Below are 16,771 nucleotides of genomic sequence, written 5' to 3'. Positions count from 1 at the left end.
TACAATCAATTAGAGGTCCTTTCATGATGTGAGCCCTGTCTGAGCTTTTAGTTTGGTATGCGCGTTCGCGAAAGTAGGCCCTCCTCCCCCCCACCCCCTGCAATTCGTCACCTTACCCTTAACCTTTTGACCCCTAAGGGTGTCTAGTATCTTATTTGTATCACCCCTAAATTGAACATCAGAGGTTCCGAGAATAAAGGATGATGAGATGAGCAACTAAAGAAACTCTGGGTTGTTAAACAAGTTCTGCATGTCAGTACCTTCAAAAGCGTATATAGAAAAGTGTGGAGAGTGTGCATAATTATGTTAGGGTGTAAAGAGTTTGAGCTCGCTAGTACTCATTGAAACTACACGGCGGAGAGGCACCCGAGCGAAATTTATGCGAGTCATGACGAGCTTGAGCAGAGCCCTTTTTTTAAAGCGCGAAAGGCAACCAGGAGGTAAGAGTTGTTTCCTCTTAAGATGGGTAAAGGTTTTGTACGTAGCTTTTGGTTCTTAATTCTGAAACCATAGCACTACAGCCGATTCACTTGATTGCGAACAGGTCCTCATTCTTCCCGCCTGCGGGAAAGTAGGAGGCCTTGAGCCACGCGTCTGCAAGGGGCCTGGCACTGATTAGTACCAGACCCCCAGGAAACCTCTCCTTGACTCATCACAAATCTTCCAGCGGGTGAAGAAACGCGCGTCCTGCAGCGCTATAATAAAGACTTGATTGCAGGCTGCTGATTCGCTCAAGTCAGAGTGCACAAAAAGCAGCTCCTTCTCAGTCCGCTCGCCTTCCACCTCACAGAAACGGCTGTGATTAGGTTCCACAATACATCAAACGCAAAAGTGGAAAGGAAAAGCGAGTAGTTGTGGGCAGTGCGAGTTCCGCGGATTACCTTCAAAATACCCTTGGGAACACATTGATTTATAATCACCTCTTTCTCTTGCAGAGCATCAGCGAGCTTCTTCTTTACTTTCTCCACTTCCGCAGAGTTCTTATTGAGTAAGGCGTTATGCCTGTCGACGTTTTCTTGTAGCCTCGCTTGTAAAGCGTCTTTTTCTGCCGCGACCCTTTGATATTCTGCCTTAAAAGGTTCAGGGATTGGATCTGTGCCTACCCCTTTACTTTTCACATTCGGTTGCGTTTGCACAGCTTTGGTTTTGCTAACTATCGCCGGTTCAGTGGTGGAAACACTGGCGTTAAGTTTTTGATTACTTTGTGAAGGGTTGTTGTCCTCGCTCGCTACAAGTGAAGATACCTCCTTTTCAACTGTTTCAACAGAGGTATTAACTCGACTATCATCGTAGCTTGAGTCTGCAACATTATTATCATTTAAAGACAAATGATCGGCTTTCAAAGAAGTCGTATCACTAGCAAAATCTTGGTAGTTTTCGCCTTGCGTTTCATTGGTGGATTTGGTGACAGTGAGATCACCTTCTGAAACGCTATCAACTAGAGTTTCACCATTCGAATTATTTTGTTCAGGATTTTCAACAAGAGTGTCGTTTCTGTCGATCGTTTGTTCATCATCGTCACCTTTTAACGTAGAATCACTGCCAATAGATGTTTTCGACGAGCTAGCTGATAACAAATCCGTTTGTGACGAAGAAACATATTCTGTACCTTTCGGATTAAGCACTGGAGATGACGACATCGAGGAAGACGAATCTACGCCTCCGTCGTGCGCTTTACCAGCCGTAGTAAAAAGAACATCAACAGAATTTGATTTATTGTTGTCCTGAGTACCTTTTTCCTGTTTAATATTGGTTTTGAATCCACTATTCGTTCTGTCCAAGAATGGATTGTTACTACTCGCAGGTTTAAGAGTTTTTACCAAGTCTTCAAATTCCTTGTCCTCAGGTAGCATAACCCTGTTACCGTCAAATAAAAATTTTCCAGATTGTTCTAAGATAGCTTTTAGTCCTCCAGCACTGGAAATGATATCTTGGTAATCATCCGGTAGCATGCTCAAAGGCTGCATGATGCTCGGGTCAGCGAGCTCCAGACCTCCTTGGACTCGTAAAATCTCATGTAACATTCTGCAAGGAGAAAGAAAAACAGATGCTAAGTTTCTTCAAAAGTATGTTTGAAGCCAGCCGAAACAAAGGCTCCTTTTAGTTGAACTAATGGAAACTAAGCGGCATCAAAGATAAAAAATTTGACGAGGAAGAACTTACGAGCTAACATATTCCGTGACTGCTTCCAAACTAATGGATGGCGGAGGTGGTAAAGACGTTGAGATGATGTCTGATGCCACTTCCATCTTGTAACTTGCCTCAAGCTCAGCTGCGCTATCTTGTAAATGAGGTGGAATAGCAAACGGTGCTTCCACCTCCTGCTGACTCCAGCCTGGTGGTTGAGTAACCACGTCAAATTTACTATGAAGGGAGAATAAAAAATTACAATTTACCTTTCACTCCATGGCCGGGTCGTTCAAAGCTGGGTTAAGATAACCTTGGGTTAGGGTGAAATTTGATTTCAGATCTGAAAGCTTGAAGAACAAGTTCAGTTTATTTCTTTTTTAGTACAATTTGATAATTGAATGCTCTAAAAATAATGGGTAAAATTATTCCAAAACGGCTCTTGAACAGAGAAATATAGAAACCTGGATTAAAATTTAACCCTGGATTAGCGCTAGTCGGCCTTTGAACAACTGTTTCCATCATACGTGCTTTTACCTCTCATACTCTCACACAGACGGACCAGTTAACGGACAGACAGATAGACAATCAGGAGTTACAGAGTTCACATCGGCGACGCCTTGGAAAACATCGCTAAAAGAACGAACTTTCGTTTCTCCAAATAATTTTACGTGTAGTTCGATTTATTTGTTATCCCCTACGGCGCCAGATGTACCCTTCAGCATAGCATGAGAATGCAGGGTATAGTTCGAACAAATGTAACTTATGTGTCGTCTGGTTTCCCTTTCTCCGACTCGGCAAAGTTAGCGTTTTCACGTTGTAGTATTGTATAACACGACCAGGAAAAGTACAAAGTTTAAAAACGTACGTGTGAAGTGATTGTCCGTTCATCAAATATTTTGCTTCGCTAACCGGTTGCCGTCACCGTCGCGGTTTTCTTTAAGTACTTACCAAGTTGTTAAACAGTCCTTTGATTGGTGTTTCAGTCGGTAAGTTTTCAGGAAACTCGTCAGTACGTAAGTAGGTAGGACGGTCCGTCAGTAAGTCAGTACTAATCAGTTAGTGAGTTATTCAAACTACACACAATCCGCAACTCCTCTATTTAGAAACTATTCATAGTGGCCAAATTATATCAACTCAATTGACAAAACCAAATTCTCTTCTAAAACCCCCCACCGGCGCAGCGCCACAGTTTCTTCAGTTGGAAACTTACTCTCTTTACTCATTGGGTCAGTCAGAGAGTCGGACAGTGTTTAATTATGAAATCAGCCGTAAGTAAGTCGGTCATATTGATTAGCTAAGTTTGTCATTGCTGTAATGACACCTTGCACTCTGGAGGCAACAATTTTTCACTTTTTACGTTGAGTAGCCACGGTTACCATTTAGGATGCGGGGTTTCACTCAGGTCTTCGTAATCTTCACCATAAGGTGGTCTGAGTGTTTGCACTCCACCGTGATCTTTGAGAAATTCATCCAGCGTCTGTGTATTCTACACGAGGAAAAGAAACCATTACCCCATGTTTTGCCTCTAACGTCAGGTTTGGTGTTTCGAAATTGCATTCCTGTGAGGCGAGTCTCTAGGGTAATGTAACCGCAGTCTCAAGGCGGTTTTGTTTTTAATCGGTACGATTTTGGATTGTTTCATTAATACCTTTTCCACCCCAAACATTTCACATCAAATTATTTAATAAATTACCTCGCGAAATATGAGATTTGAGTCATCACTTTTAGTTGAAGGATATTTTTATGATGACAATAGTTCGTTAAGGCAAAGTTAGCAGACCGCATTTCGAACGACAGTTGAAGAACCACAACAAAATTAATCACTGAGGCCAATCAAAACAAAGAAAAATATCAGAAGGAACTAATTCTGACTCAAAGCTAAAACAGGAGAACTGCCTCAAGCGGGGTAAAACACGAGTGAACAAGTCACGATTGGATTTCATTTTGTACTCAATTCGTTGAGAGGTTGACAAGAGCTTTCCATTCGAATCCGAATTCCAAAAGGAAGGAAAGAAAATACTACGCCATACAAGATTACTTTCAACAAACTAATAGAATCTGAATTAGGATGGCCAGTTATGGGAAGAATTAACACGAAGGACGATGAGAGAAACCTATATGTTATCGGCACCCATGAGCAGGAATCAAAGCAGAGTCTTTTGTATCCAGGGCTTATTTTAGAAACAATAAGCACAACAGAGTCTACTTACCTTAAGTTTTTTCTTTTTGGTTTTAACCTTGTTTACTCCTTTTACACCAACTCCCTTTGAACAGAAAACAACCGACAGTTAACATGTACAATTGCCCATTTCCATAACGAGTTCTGGCGCTCTTCCTGTCATGTGATTATAAGTTTTAGTCATGTGCAAATTAAACTTATTGTCAAACGAACGGTTGAGCACCAGGCCTCGTTTTGAAAAAGAGGCCAAAGGTAATTCGGGAATGGCCTATTTGCTCGGCACTAAGAAGAGACGATGTTGTAAACAGAGGTAACAGCACCTTACTACTTTCCTTACCTTGACTGAGTCTTCGTCTTCCTCTTTCTTTAAGATAAACACTCCATCGCCTGCAAGATATATTTTACTCCGTATCAGCCTTCTAATCTACTCTTACTACGTAAAAGATGTGATGGGATAAAATTTTACACAAAAACTCCTATCACCAACCTGTTGGAATGCTGGCATCAGAAGAGTCCTGACCACTCTAGTGAACAGATAATAGAGTAACCATTGTAATAATTTTGGATTTTTAAACAGCTTGAAGTAATACAAATTTAAGCAAGATTTATTAACAACAATACTATTATTATTGACGTTTATTATATATTACCGTTAAATAATCCAAACCTTAGGTCGGGTTATTGTTATGTTCGTGTTGAGTTAACAATCATCTCATAGCTCATAACCAGATAATTAATCTTTTCCTTCTGCCAATGCATAACAGACCTCAATATATAGCTGGAAGCGCCCGTGGGAAATATGAAGCAGATCCTCTGTTCTGATAGGCTACCCAAGCACGCAAGATAGACCCATTTTGCCCGCTCAGGATTGCCCGCTTTGATCCCACGCAAGCGCATGGAGCGGACTTACAGAGTTCGTAACTTTTGGACAATGTAGGCGATGAGGTCGCAAAAAGCGACAGAAGACAGTCAAAACAAAGAAAACATAAACGACCTTCGTGGGTTTAATGAGCTGCAAATACTGTTGGATTTCTTTCCCGGCTCTCAAAATAAACAAGTCATTCTTGATTCTTATTAGAGCGTAATCTTTTCGCTATCTAATAAATCCTTCACTGATCAAGCTTGTTCGGTTAATATGGCTGGATATGTGCCTTTTTTAGCGTTTTAATAGACCTCGACTTCGTCTTGATCCATAAAAACGCAAAAAAGGAACTCAGCCAATACCAAGCAATTTCTTATGTTGGGGTGGAAAGGGTTGCGGAAAATGCATCGATTGTGACACACCACTTGGCATAGAAAGACAAACATTCTCCTCATATGTCAAGCCAGCAATTACAAAGTACGCTCCATATGAGTCTGAGTTGTTACAAACAACACTGTGCCTAGCTTCCCTGGGTAATTTCTTTTTCTTCTGTTTCAGCCTGCATGGGTGACAATTTCTTTGGTGATAAGTATTGAGGACGTGGCGCGAACAAAAAAACGGAGCTTTGCCGCTCAATGCTTTTAAGCAAGCACAACCCCCAGCTACGCTGGAAATTTGATTATCTGTCTAAAATAGCAAGAAATGTCTCTTGCCTTTTCCAGCTGATTGTGGTCTCCCTTCATCGGTTTCCCTTCTTTTTGTCCTACAACAAAATTAGCACAAGGAAGTATGAGCTCGTCATTAAACCATTACTACAAGGAATTGACATAAAACTGTCAGAAATGAATAGAATGTAACGCCTCACATATTTCATCTCATGTACGACTAACGAGTCTCACATAAAGACACCTTATTGAGACACGACAGGATCAAGTTTAAACGGTTAAGAATATATTAAGAATATATGAAAGTCATATATTTGATCTTTTTGATCAAGTTTGTTTGCCATCTTTGGAGGAATAAGGTTTAACTCGAGTGAGACATGCATAATTGTCCATTATTCTCAATTTCAAAGAAACAGCTGTAGAGAACAACGGTGTAAACTGACCTGGTAAGGGAGGAGGGGGTGGGGGGTTATGGACCACCTTTTCTTCACCAATGTCACTAGGCGATGTTTCCGGTGTCGCAAAGTCCTCTATCTTGATGTCATCTTCATCCTTTTTTTTCTTTTGTTTAGCACCAGCAACACTAATAAACGAACAAATGATTATTACATGAACCTGCAAGTTCCAAGAATGATCAGCATCAATTGATGGAAGATTAAATTACAATTCAATTTACAAATTTCTAAAAAATGGTGAGAGGCATCATCAATGAACCAAAACCAACAACTTACTTTGCTTTAAGTTTATTTTGCTTTGATTGTTTTGGTTTGCTCTCCTGTTTTGTGGCTGGCTTCTCATGCTTAAACTAAACAAATGAAACATTCATAAATCATAACAATATCTCCAAGCATTCCTGCATGTGTCGTGCTGGGCCAACGAAAAATATAAATTTCAATGCAAAATGTCAGTCTTCCCTTGAACATCTACCAAACCCACGCACTTGAACATTGAGTTTAATGCAAAAAAATGCCTTCTTATCCACCAAAGCCCAGAAGACTACTTAAGATCTTACATGAAAGTAAACATGTGAAAATCATAAATGTGAACTGCGGTTTAAGAAACTAATTTGGAAGCGATCTTCGCCGTAATGGACACTACTTAGGCAGTGGTGAAAAAAGAAAGTCTGAAAAAAATTCAGGCCAGTACGGGATTTGAACCTATGACCTCTGCGATACCGGTGGTACAGTGTTCTACCAACTGATCTTACGAGCCAACTGGGAGCTGGTCAATATGTTGCTTCGTAATAAACCCGTGAACTTATGAATATATAAGATCTTACACTCACTTACATATGCATTTCATAAACACATCTTTAATAAAGGTATTACCCAGTGAAAACAGAACAGAAGAAACTGTTTGTAGAGAGAGGTTCAACTGTATCTGTCTCATCAACTAATAGTGCCAATTTAGGTTGAGTTCATTATCACACTTATTACAGCCCACCTCAGTTTTAAGACCTTCCATATCATAGATCTGGGCATTAATTACAGAGCCTTCACAGTCAGGAGTCATGCAGATGTCATCAAGAAAGTCCTGGATAAACAGAAAAAGAAACGTAGTTAACATGGCAGCAGAGGTGGTACACTTACAATGGCACTTAGCTCCCATTTCTGTACCTTGCATTGAGGCTGTTGATAGTTCTCGTCATTATTCATGCGCGTTTCTCTTAGCTAGTGTTCTTCATTTTTTTTTTTCTTTCGTCGAAAACAAACCACACAGAAATTCTGATTCAACCTTACATAGAAGAAGACAAAGACCCCCACATATGATTTGTTCTATTTCTTATCCATTCTTAACAAAAACAAAGACTTTAAGTCTGGTCATCATCCTTTGTTGCTTCAAAAGTTACCAATAACTGTTTTGCCCAACCTTGTAAAAAATATCTGACTTCTCTTCTCCCTGGCCAAAGCATATTACTTAATTTAGCTTCATGAGCAAGCTCTTGACCAGCAATCAAACACTTGTTGCAGCTTAGCGAAAAAAAGACAGACTTCTTCAATTATTCTGTCCGGAACCACTCTTTCATTAATTTTTTTTCTTTGTACTCTCTTTCAGTGTTCAACTGATTTGTGTGAAATTCTACCTTTCTTCAGGAGCTCAACTACAGTAAAAATTCTGCATGGCATTACTTTCGACATTTTTATTCTTGCCTTGTCGCCAGTTTTTCCATCTTCGGAGCTCTGGAAATCTACTTTACAGTTTTCATGACAGATTAGTCGTATGTATCCTTTGTAGTCTGAAGTTGAGAAACAATAGACAGATTATGACAGGAAACCAGGTACTCTTAAATTAAACAAAATCAATTAATCTTCTGGAAAGGACATATACAGAAGAAGTATAAACTTTATTCTGAACCTTCCAGAAGAGACTAACATCTGTTCATATCTTTTTAGCCCATTCCATGCACTCAGGTTATAAAAGTAGTGCCATAGTGGCACCAGAGTGAGCCTCCTTCCTTTTTTATCCCCTGCCCACAAACTTTCACTCCACTTTCACTCAGGGGCTCTTGAATTGAGCCCCTGAAACAGGATGGTCACTTCTTGTATCCAGTACAAAACACATTATGAGAACAAACAACCTTACTTTTTTTGATATAACTACAAATTCTCTAAACTAATTTGTAAGAAATGTCTTGGTATTTAAAAGGGAGAATCGCTCATCAGATCAAAAGCACACCTACCAGGATCAGTAAGGTAAATCTGTGTTTTATTTGGACAATCAGGATATCTGCAAATAACATCAGGTCGCGGTGGATGACGACAAATTCTAATTAACGTCTGAATAGCACTCTGAAACAAGAGAGAAAGATTGAGACACATACAACCACAGTATTATTCTGAGGTACTGTTACTGTTCAAAAGACAGCTACCAGTAATTGAAGGGCTGAAGTCAAGGTAGTTTTCCCTACTGTAAAATTGGAGTTACCACATATCAGCCGAGTCTATGTCTCTTTGGTTAAGTGATTCACAATCCATTTGATCAAGAAAAACTCCTGAACTATTGAAAGGGGATTTTTTTGGCAGATGAGTATGGAAAATTTGCTAACAGCAAATATTTTACTGCATTTCACAGCATCAAAAGAAAAAGAAAAAAAAACAACAACAATATAATGCTGTAAGTAAAACTCCAAACCAAGTTTTCTAATACAGGAATGAATATGCCTTGAATGGGAACAAAAAAAATTACACTAAAATGAGAAAATATTATTACCAATAACTTTCCAGGTTTAGTGTCATCAATAATGACTTGAGACCCAGGCCATCTATAAGAAGCTAACTTCTCATCACCCAATTTGTTTACTAAACCAAGGCCTTCTTCTAAATGATCTAAGGCTTCTGTGAACCTAAGGCAAATACATATAAGCAGGTTTTGCACTGAACGAGGACAACTCAAGACAAGTCAGAAAGGCATTAAATTTAGGCTATTTGTATGATGCATTAAAATTGAAGAGTTCTGTTTGGGTAACAAGAGGACAGTGTCATAATTTCACAGATATTTTCTGAAGTGCGAGGCAAAAATTGTGCGGTTTCTGAAGCTTATCTCTCCTTTAAGATGTTGAGGGTATTTTCAGACAAGACTAAGCTCAATTACAAGCTGCCACACATAAATTGTATTAAAATAGCATCAAGAATACTCAAATGATTTTGAAATACCATTTCATACCTGTTCTGTTTATAAAACACCCTTCCTGTTCCTAAATATGCTAAAGGAAAGACTACAGTTTTATGTTCTACTACAATAATCTCAAAATGTTTCTTGGCTGCCAGTAGTTCCTGAAAAAAGAAAAGCCAAATCAAATAAATTTACATTAAGATACAAATTTTACATGATGGTTGTATTCTAAAATAAATGACATTAAAGCATGCCACAAAAATTAATGAACCTAGAAACACATTAGAAATTACTACTTTTCAATAGACTATTATGGCCTGAAGCTATCTACATTTAAACAAAAATTGTAAGATATGATTTTACAAAATTAGAAACAATTGTCTACCTCCTGGCCACTAACTTCCAAGAGAGCTGCTCCAAAACTATACAGTAATATAACAAAATCTATCTCCTTCATTTCATAGATCTGATGGGGGAAAAAAGGTTCCAGTAAGTAAGCATGAGAACTCTCGCATCATCATCAGTGTACAAACACAGAGCTTTTTATAGCCGCTTGTCTTTATGCAAACTTCTGTTTTTCAGCCATGACAGGAGCAAAATAACTTTTCATTTTAATAATTTCAGGCAACTGGTGAGTGCAAAGGAATAATTTAAGATTTTAAGTATTACTGTAAGTCTGTTTTTTACTACTCAATATAAACAATCCAGACTTGTTCATTATTTTCCAACCATAAATAAGTAGATGTCTCTCAATACTTTAAATGTTTAATTCCAAAATAATTCATGGCTAGCTTAGTCTATACCCATTGGCAACATACCCCCAAAAAGGTTAAACAAGTAGATTTAAGTATTTAATGACCATAGTGGATAATTTCTCTGCTTACAGACTCCTATCCAGTTCTACATTAATTTTACACTTTCTAATCACTAGATGATTTCCCCTATAATTCATAGCAAAATAAACAAACAAACCCTTATTCAAACACAAATACTGTACCCTCTAATTTTGCTTTTTAATGCCATGTTTCAGTGATTTTCTTTTTTTATATCACTTTTAATTCACTGTCAAGAGTTTTGGGTAACACAAAATGAGCAACATTATCCCATCTTAAAGTTAAAAGAGTGATTGACAGATCTATTCAAAGGACTTCACTTTGCACACTTACTTGTTTGAGGTGGGAGGTAAATTCTCTTAACTTTGGATTATTCCCACTCTGATCTCCTTGTGACCCCTGTAAGAGATAAATATGTTTAATTTTCCTTGCCTGAAGACAAGTAATTTTAAGCTAACATCAATACTGTTTCGACACAATGAATAAAACAGAGTTAAATAAGAAAAATTGACAAATATAAATTTAAAAACTCCTAGTACAAATGTACTTCATTTTCAAAAGAAAAAACATGCAAATTTATGGAATAGAATTCATACCATGACCTTTTTATTCTGCTTTACTGGCTTTGTAGCTTCTTTTTTGACTGCAGGCTACAGGCTTCTTCTGTATTTCTTCTTTCTTAGGTTTTTCCTCTGTTTTAGGTTTTTCCTCTGTCTTAGCTTTTTCTTAAAGCGCTCCTCTGATAATTTGTTTGACCTTCTCACTTGGGTGACATTTCTTGGACTTAAGAGAAAAACATTTGATAAAATAAGTATCAACCAAAAAACAACAGAATTAAAGGAAGGATTGTGAAGATACATGCATGCATTTTCTTGTAGTTTTTTTTTACCTTTGTTGATACAGCACTCTTTTTCCTGCAAATCAACATTTGAAAATAAGTTGGAAAAAAGAGCTCAGTTAATTCATTTATTGTAAAATCACCAGTCAACTATAACCATCAATCCTCACTGAATTAGTCAGACCATTGGCCACACAGTTAGTTGGTCAGTCTCTCTCAAAAAAAGAAAATACAAAAAAGCAAAAAAGTTAACAAACAACATTTGATGATATATTTACTCACTTGGTTGCAGATTCATTTGATTCATATCCTAGATAATGAAGAAACAAAGAAAAAATCTCTTTACCAAGTGTTCCGAGAAGGAATCAAATAATATTGATCACATATCAAATAACATCACTGCAATGTGTCTCAATGTAGCTTGATCTCAAAATTTAAACTGATCCTTCAAATCCCACTCTCAAGCAATGAGAATAAAGAAAAATATCAATAAGTGGGTTATCAGTTAATCCAATTCCAAATTCCCTGAACTAACATCATAAGAATTGTAAAGCAGACAGTAAGGAGAATTACTAATGAGATCTTGGGAGTGAATAGGTTACATAAATATGGTCATGGAAGGTAATGGTAGGCTTACCATCAGAGGTTTCTGTGTGAGGATCCTAAAACCGAAAAGGAAGCAAACATCTCATGAAGTAAGAAACGGTCTAGTAGCCCATGTTGAGTTGGATCATGAGATTGTGAAATGGACTAGCTTAATTACGAATAGCTTAGCACTCATTTGCAATACAGTACTCAAACGGTGTAGCGTTGCGTTAAACGGCTCAGGGTAACGTCGAGTAGCACAGCGTACGCACAAACGGTGTAGCGTTGCGTCAAATGGCTCAGCGTAATTTAGAATGGTACAGCGTACACACATATGGTGTAGCGCTGCGGGAAATGGCTCAGCGTAATGTAGAATGGTACAGCGTAGACACAAATGGTGTAGCGTTAGGTCGAATAGCTTTGCAAAACATCAGACGCTCTACCTGAACATTAAATTGCTTAGTATTACTTGAAATATTTCGATGTTGTGGCGAATCGTCGTAGCGTGACGTGAAGGCTATGCCATTCCTTTATTAGCTATGCTATCCTGCAGCTGATCCTTAAGCCATCTTTGTATTTGCTGATCTATACGACATCCTTGTATTTTTGGTGGTGACGGAACGATCTGCGATCTGCTGGGGGCATGACGTCATCGAATGTGAAGACTGACACGAAACCATTACAGGGTCGCGAATTCCCACGTAGACTCTGTGACCCCCTTCGGCAGTATGATTTTATCGTGTCAGCGGTCGTCTCACTTAAGTAATAATAAACAAGGATCTGCCTGCAGTCAACCAGCGGTATCACAATTGATTACTCTACTCTGATCAGTTGGGTTCCGGAGTTGAAACCTTGCAGGATTTTGTTAGAATTTACGTTAAGAAAAGGCGAATTGAATGGCAGATTCAAAGAGGAGGTAAGTACATGGGTAAAAAGGAATGCTTTATTAGAAAACTGCAGAAATTTTCCATGTATAATTTTTAATACAGTAAAAAAGCTGAGCTTCCAAGGTGGCCATATATACTTTGCCGTTAAGATCAGGAATAGGTTCGTCTGTTTGATAGTCTACTGGCCCATTGAAAACTTAGTAGTTTACATCAGTTAAAATTAAGAACAAGAAAGCATTATTACTGTAAAAAATATACAGCTTCTAATCTATCACGAATGCTATTCTCTGATTGGCTGCCCTACCCACTATCTATTCTGTGATAGATAGTGAGTAGTAATCAGTTTGAGTCTGGAAGTTTAGAACTTGTAGAAGGAACTGGATTCTATTCTGCAGTATACAGTACTGTACACTCACCATTATCATAACATTGTGTAGTTTGCAATATTTCATTTGGTGGTATTTTTTGTCTTCCAAATATTTGTTAGCTGAGAAAGTTCTCATAAGCGGACATCTAGGCTACACCTCTGGTGGTGGCCGCTTATGAGAACAGTTCTTGTAAGGTGGCCAGCTTCAGTTACAGACACTTTTAACATGTCCTGAGGGTGTACATGTATGAGAGCTTCAACTGTATTTTCATTTGTTTAGTTTCAGTATCTATGAAGGAGATCATGATAAAGTTTTGGCTAGGTCATGAAGATTTATACTAAAGCAATAATATATTATGATCTCATGATTTCTATATTATTTGTGTGATGGTTTATTTGGTTTTGCCCTCAATAATTCAGGGTTGGCCAGCGGGGGATAGTGGTATACCAGTATACCCGAAAAAGATCCGCCAAAATACCCCAAAACACCCAAGATTTCTCCCAATATACCTAAAATTAATCAAAGCGTTATATAGTCTACTATATACCCGAAATTAGTAGTATACCCATCTTTCAGCTGAAATATACCGTATGCCCGAATTAAAAAAGCCCCTTAATACCATATACCCAAAAACCCTGGCCGACCCTGATAACTATCACACGATGGAGTCGTTTACAGCTAAACCTATAACGAACCTTTATGAGAGGGTGGGAGTAGAAGTCTAAGGCCTTCACAAGATCAAAAATGGAAACTTGGCATTCCATCACAAGTGCCAGGGTAAATTCCATCAGACTTGTGGTGAATGCCAAGGTTGGTTCCACTGGCGTAGTAGGCCACAAACCTTGAAACAGAAAACTCTCTGCCACACTAAAACAAGTGCAACAGAGAATCTTCAATAGATGCTGACCACCTTCAGAAAAAAATATTCAACAAGGAAGAACATTGCTGACTTTATACCGATATTTTAATAACCTTAGAATTAAGCTCACCAAAACAATATAAGTGTTTACAATATATTAAATAACTGCAAAAAGTGAATACCAGGACTACATTAACATGAACAACAATCATGGTTTGGTCTTTAGGGATAGCTTTACCTCTTTCATCTATAACCGTTATTTCGCTTGTGTAGGAAAATGAGCAAGAATGATAGGGATTACTCAATGTCCTGTCAGGAACAGTGTGCAATTTCCAAACACCGTCCTGAAAAATTCAGTATAAAAAAAAGACAAGCTTAATAAATTTCTTAAACCCGGGTTACTCTTCTGGGTAAAAAACAAAATTGATAATTATAAAGGCCATGCATACCTGTATTATTTCTGGGTGATGAAAATGATGTTTGGTCTGATGCAGGTGATTACAGCAATCAAGGCAGAAGTATGCCGTAAAGCTACAATCCCTGCATCGACTGTCCACCGTTTTACCACAATTACATTGATGGGGCACGAAACCTTCCATTTCAACAGAGAACTTCAGCAATGTGGATCGCAAGGATTCCCAGTTTTTGTGGAGCCTTTCCTTGCGCATTTTGTAGGAGCTGGTGGAGGAAGTGGGCACCACATCATCGTCGGAATCTGGCGGGTCACCATCACACAAAGCGCACGGATCTTCCTCTTCTTCACCTTGTTCCACATCTTCCACTCTACGATGTTGCTCTTTTTCCAGAGGCAGAGTAGAAGGAAGTTGGACGGTGGATTTCCGGGTTTTATTTGATCTGTCTACCACTTTAAAGGAGGAAAATCCTTTCCTCTTACCCGGCCCAAAAAACATTCCCATCAAAATCCAATATGGCGTCTCTTATGGGCAATTTAGTTACTCATTCACCCCTCCCTCAGGTCTAGATTTGTCAATAGGTCTATCCCGATTACAACGCATTAATTGACTGGTTACAACGTCATTACAAGTCCAGTAGTTACTGGGTTACAACGTGAGGAACGGCTCGTTGAGCTTCCCTTAGTTAGTTATTACTAAAGTGGGACGACCGCTGACAGAATAAAATCATACTGCGGAAGGGGGTCACAGAGTCTACGTGGGAATTCGCGACCCAGGGCGTTGTCGCTGTAAGGAATAGTATTCACTTCGCTTTGCCGTAAAACAGAGCCGATTCGGTAAGTTTCTCCTCTTTTTTCACTGTTGATATTGCACTTATTCGTTGTCGTTCATGAAAGCGTCAATTAAAATAGCAACGAGACTGAATTCTACCACGGTTTGCCGGCCTCTTGGTTTACCACAGTTTGCTCGCGTTGGTGGGCCTAATAATAATAATAATAATAAAGACTTTATTTTACGAGGGTAACACATAATAGCATAGCTAATAAACTTGTGGCCCTCACTCAGAAATAATTACAATATAAAAACTAGTATAATACAATATAAAAATAGAAACTAATATAATATAATATAATTACAAGATAAGTAAAGAAACTAAAAAGGAAACTATACACAAAAATGACTTAAAAATTGTTGCTGCGAAAAAATATTAGTCCACATATTGTGCTTAAAGCACCTTATGCTGTCCGCCATCCGTATGCGTAGTGGTATCTCGTTCCAAATTTTGGTTCCGGTGACGAGAAAAGTGCGCCCGCCTTCAGTTTCCCTGTTATATCTGGGGCACAGTACATTAAAGTTTGAATAGCGCGTAGTTCTTGAGTGTCTTGAGTTGTTGATCGGAATATGCTCGTTTAAATAGCTAGGTAGTGCACCGTGGATTCGTTTAAACATTATCGACGCTTTGTCAATCTTACACTTCTCGTAAAAAGGAATCCATTTCAGTCTGTTAAAGTCTGTTAAAGACTGAGGGCCTGAATATGTTTAGAGTATTAAGTAGTGTTATGACGTGCATTAAATGTCGGTTGCCGAGCTCTCTTTTCTTTTCCGACTCGCGTTTACTTTTCAATGAGAGTTTAACTGCAAATGCCATAATAAGTAAAACTGATATCCTTGATCTGTTTTGAAAACAAACATGTAGTGTTTGCTAAGGCAACCTTTTTTCCGAGTTGGTTTTATCATCCAGCACACCAATTAAAGCATTCCGATATCACTCAGTTTGATTGAAAAATGTCAAAACAGACCAAGGATATCAGTTTTCTTACAATGGCATCCAGGGCACACACAAAATTCAACTTCTCACGTACTCCTCCAATGTTCAAAGAGCCTTTGAAGTGGAACTCTCGTTGAAAAGTAAACTGAGAAAGAAAATAGAGCTTGACAATCGACATTTAATGCACATCATAACATTACTTAATACTATAAACATATTCAGGCCCACCAACGCGGGTAAACTGGGAGGCCATTCGACATTACGCCAAGCCATTTCACGCAACTCTACTCCATTTGTGTGTACGCTGTACCCTTCAACATTACACTGAGCCATTTCACACAACGCTACACTGTTTTTACGTATGCAGTACCATTCGACATTACGCTGAACCATTTCACGCAACGCTACACCATATGTGTGTATGCTGTACCATTCTACATTACGCTGAGCTATTTCGTGCAATGCTACACTGTTTATGAGTACGCTGTGCTACTTGATGTTACCCTGTGCCATTTGACACAACGCTGCACCGTTTGTGTACTGTATTGTAAATGAGTGCTAAGCTATTCGCAATTGAGCTAGTCCATTTCACAATTTCATGTTCCAACTTGACATGGGCAACTGGACCGTTTATCATTTGGCTGAACTATCTATGTTTAGGGTGTTCTGTGCCATTTCACGCAACGCTACACTGTTTTTATGTACGCTGTACCATTCGACATTACACTGAACCATTTCACGCAACGCTACACCATATGTGTGTATGCTGTAC

At 38.6% G+C, this 16,771-nt stretch overlaps 2 protein-coding genes across 2 annotated transcripts; both read right to left on the bottom strand.

Moving 5' to 3' along the window:
• Positions 1-2,225: 2,225 nt before the first annotated feature.
• On the bottom strand, positions 2,226-11,064 carry LOC149044373 (E3 ubiquitin-protein ligase TTC3-like). Its single transcript, XM_089209248.1, has 16 exons — positions 10,884-11,064; positions 10,615-10,680; positions 9,834-9,914; positions 9,500-9,609; positions 9,047-9,179; positions 8,517-8,625; positions 7,987-8,072; positions 7,280-7,369; positions 6,568-6,641; positions 6,280-6,419; positions 5,885-5,934; positions 4,797-4,833; positions 4,647-4,696; positions 4,341-4,394; positions 3,452-3,616; positions 2,226-2,364 (listed from the first exon to the last, which is right to left on the bottom strand). The coding sequence occupies exons 3-15, from the start codon at positions 9,903-9,905 to the stop codon at positions 3,503-3,505; spliced, it is 1,119 nt and encodes a 372-aa protein (XP_089065374.1). The 5' UTR covers positions 9,906-9,914; positions 10,615-10,680; positions 10,884-11,064; the 3' UTR covers positions 2,226-2,364; positions 3,452-3,502.
• Positions 11,065-13,655: 2,591 nt separating this feature from the next.
• On the bottom strand, positions 13,656-14,895 carry LOC149044372 (uncharacterized). The gene is made up of 2 exons (XM_089208720.1): positions 14,268-14,895; positions 13,656-14,162 (listed from the first exon to the last, which is right to left on the bottom strand). Exons 1-2 carry the CDS (start codon positions 14,733-14,735, stop codon positions 13,911-13,913), a joined length of 720 nt encoding a protein of 239 aa, XP_089064846.1. The 5' UTR covers positions 14,736-14,895; the 3' UTR covers positions 13,656-13,910.
• Positions 14,896-16,771: the final 1,876 nt, after the last annotated feature.

This window comes from Pocillopora damicornis, chromosome 6 (assembly GCF_964200805.1).
Source record: "Pocillopora damicornis chromosome 6, jaPocDami1.2, whole genome shotgun sequence".
Lineage (NCBI taxonomy): Eukaryota > Metazoa > Cnidaria > Anthozoa > Scleractinia > Pocilloporidae > Pocillopora > Pocillopora damicornis.
Note: the sequence above shows the minus strand (reverse complement) of the source record. Positions and strands in the feature narration are given on the sequence as shown.

Excerpts from the sequence above, each read along its gene's own strand:
- LOC149044372 (XM_089208720.1), bottom strand. The coding sequence starts at position 14,735 with ATGGGAATGTTTTTTGGGCCGGGTAAGAGGAAAGGATTTTCCTCCTTT. Across the intron at positions 14,163-14,267 it reads ATCACCCAGAAATAATACAG|GACGGTGTTTGGAAATTGCA; the intron begins GTATGCATGGCC and ends TGAATTTTTCAG.
- LOC149044373 (XM_089209248.1), bottom strand. The coding sequence starts at position 9,905 with ATGAAGGAGATAGATTTTGTTATATTACTGTATAGTTTTGGAGCAGCT. Across the intron at positions 7,370-7,986 it reads ATGGAAAAACTGGCGACAAG|GACTTTCTTGATGACATCTG; the intron begins GCAAGAATAAAA and ends CTGTTTATCCAG. Across the intron at positions 4,697-4,796 it reads TGATGCCAGCATTCCAACAG|GCGATGGAGTGTTTATCTTA; the intron begins GTTGGTGATAGG and ends TATATCTTGCAG.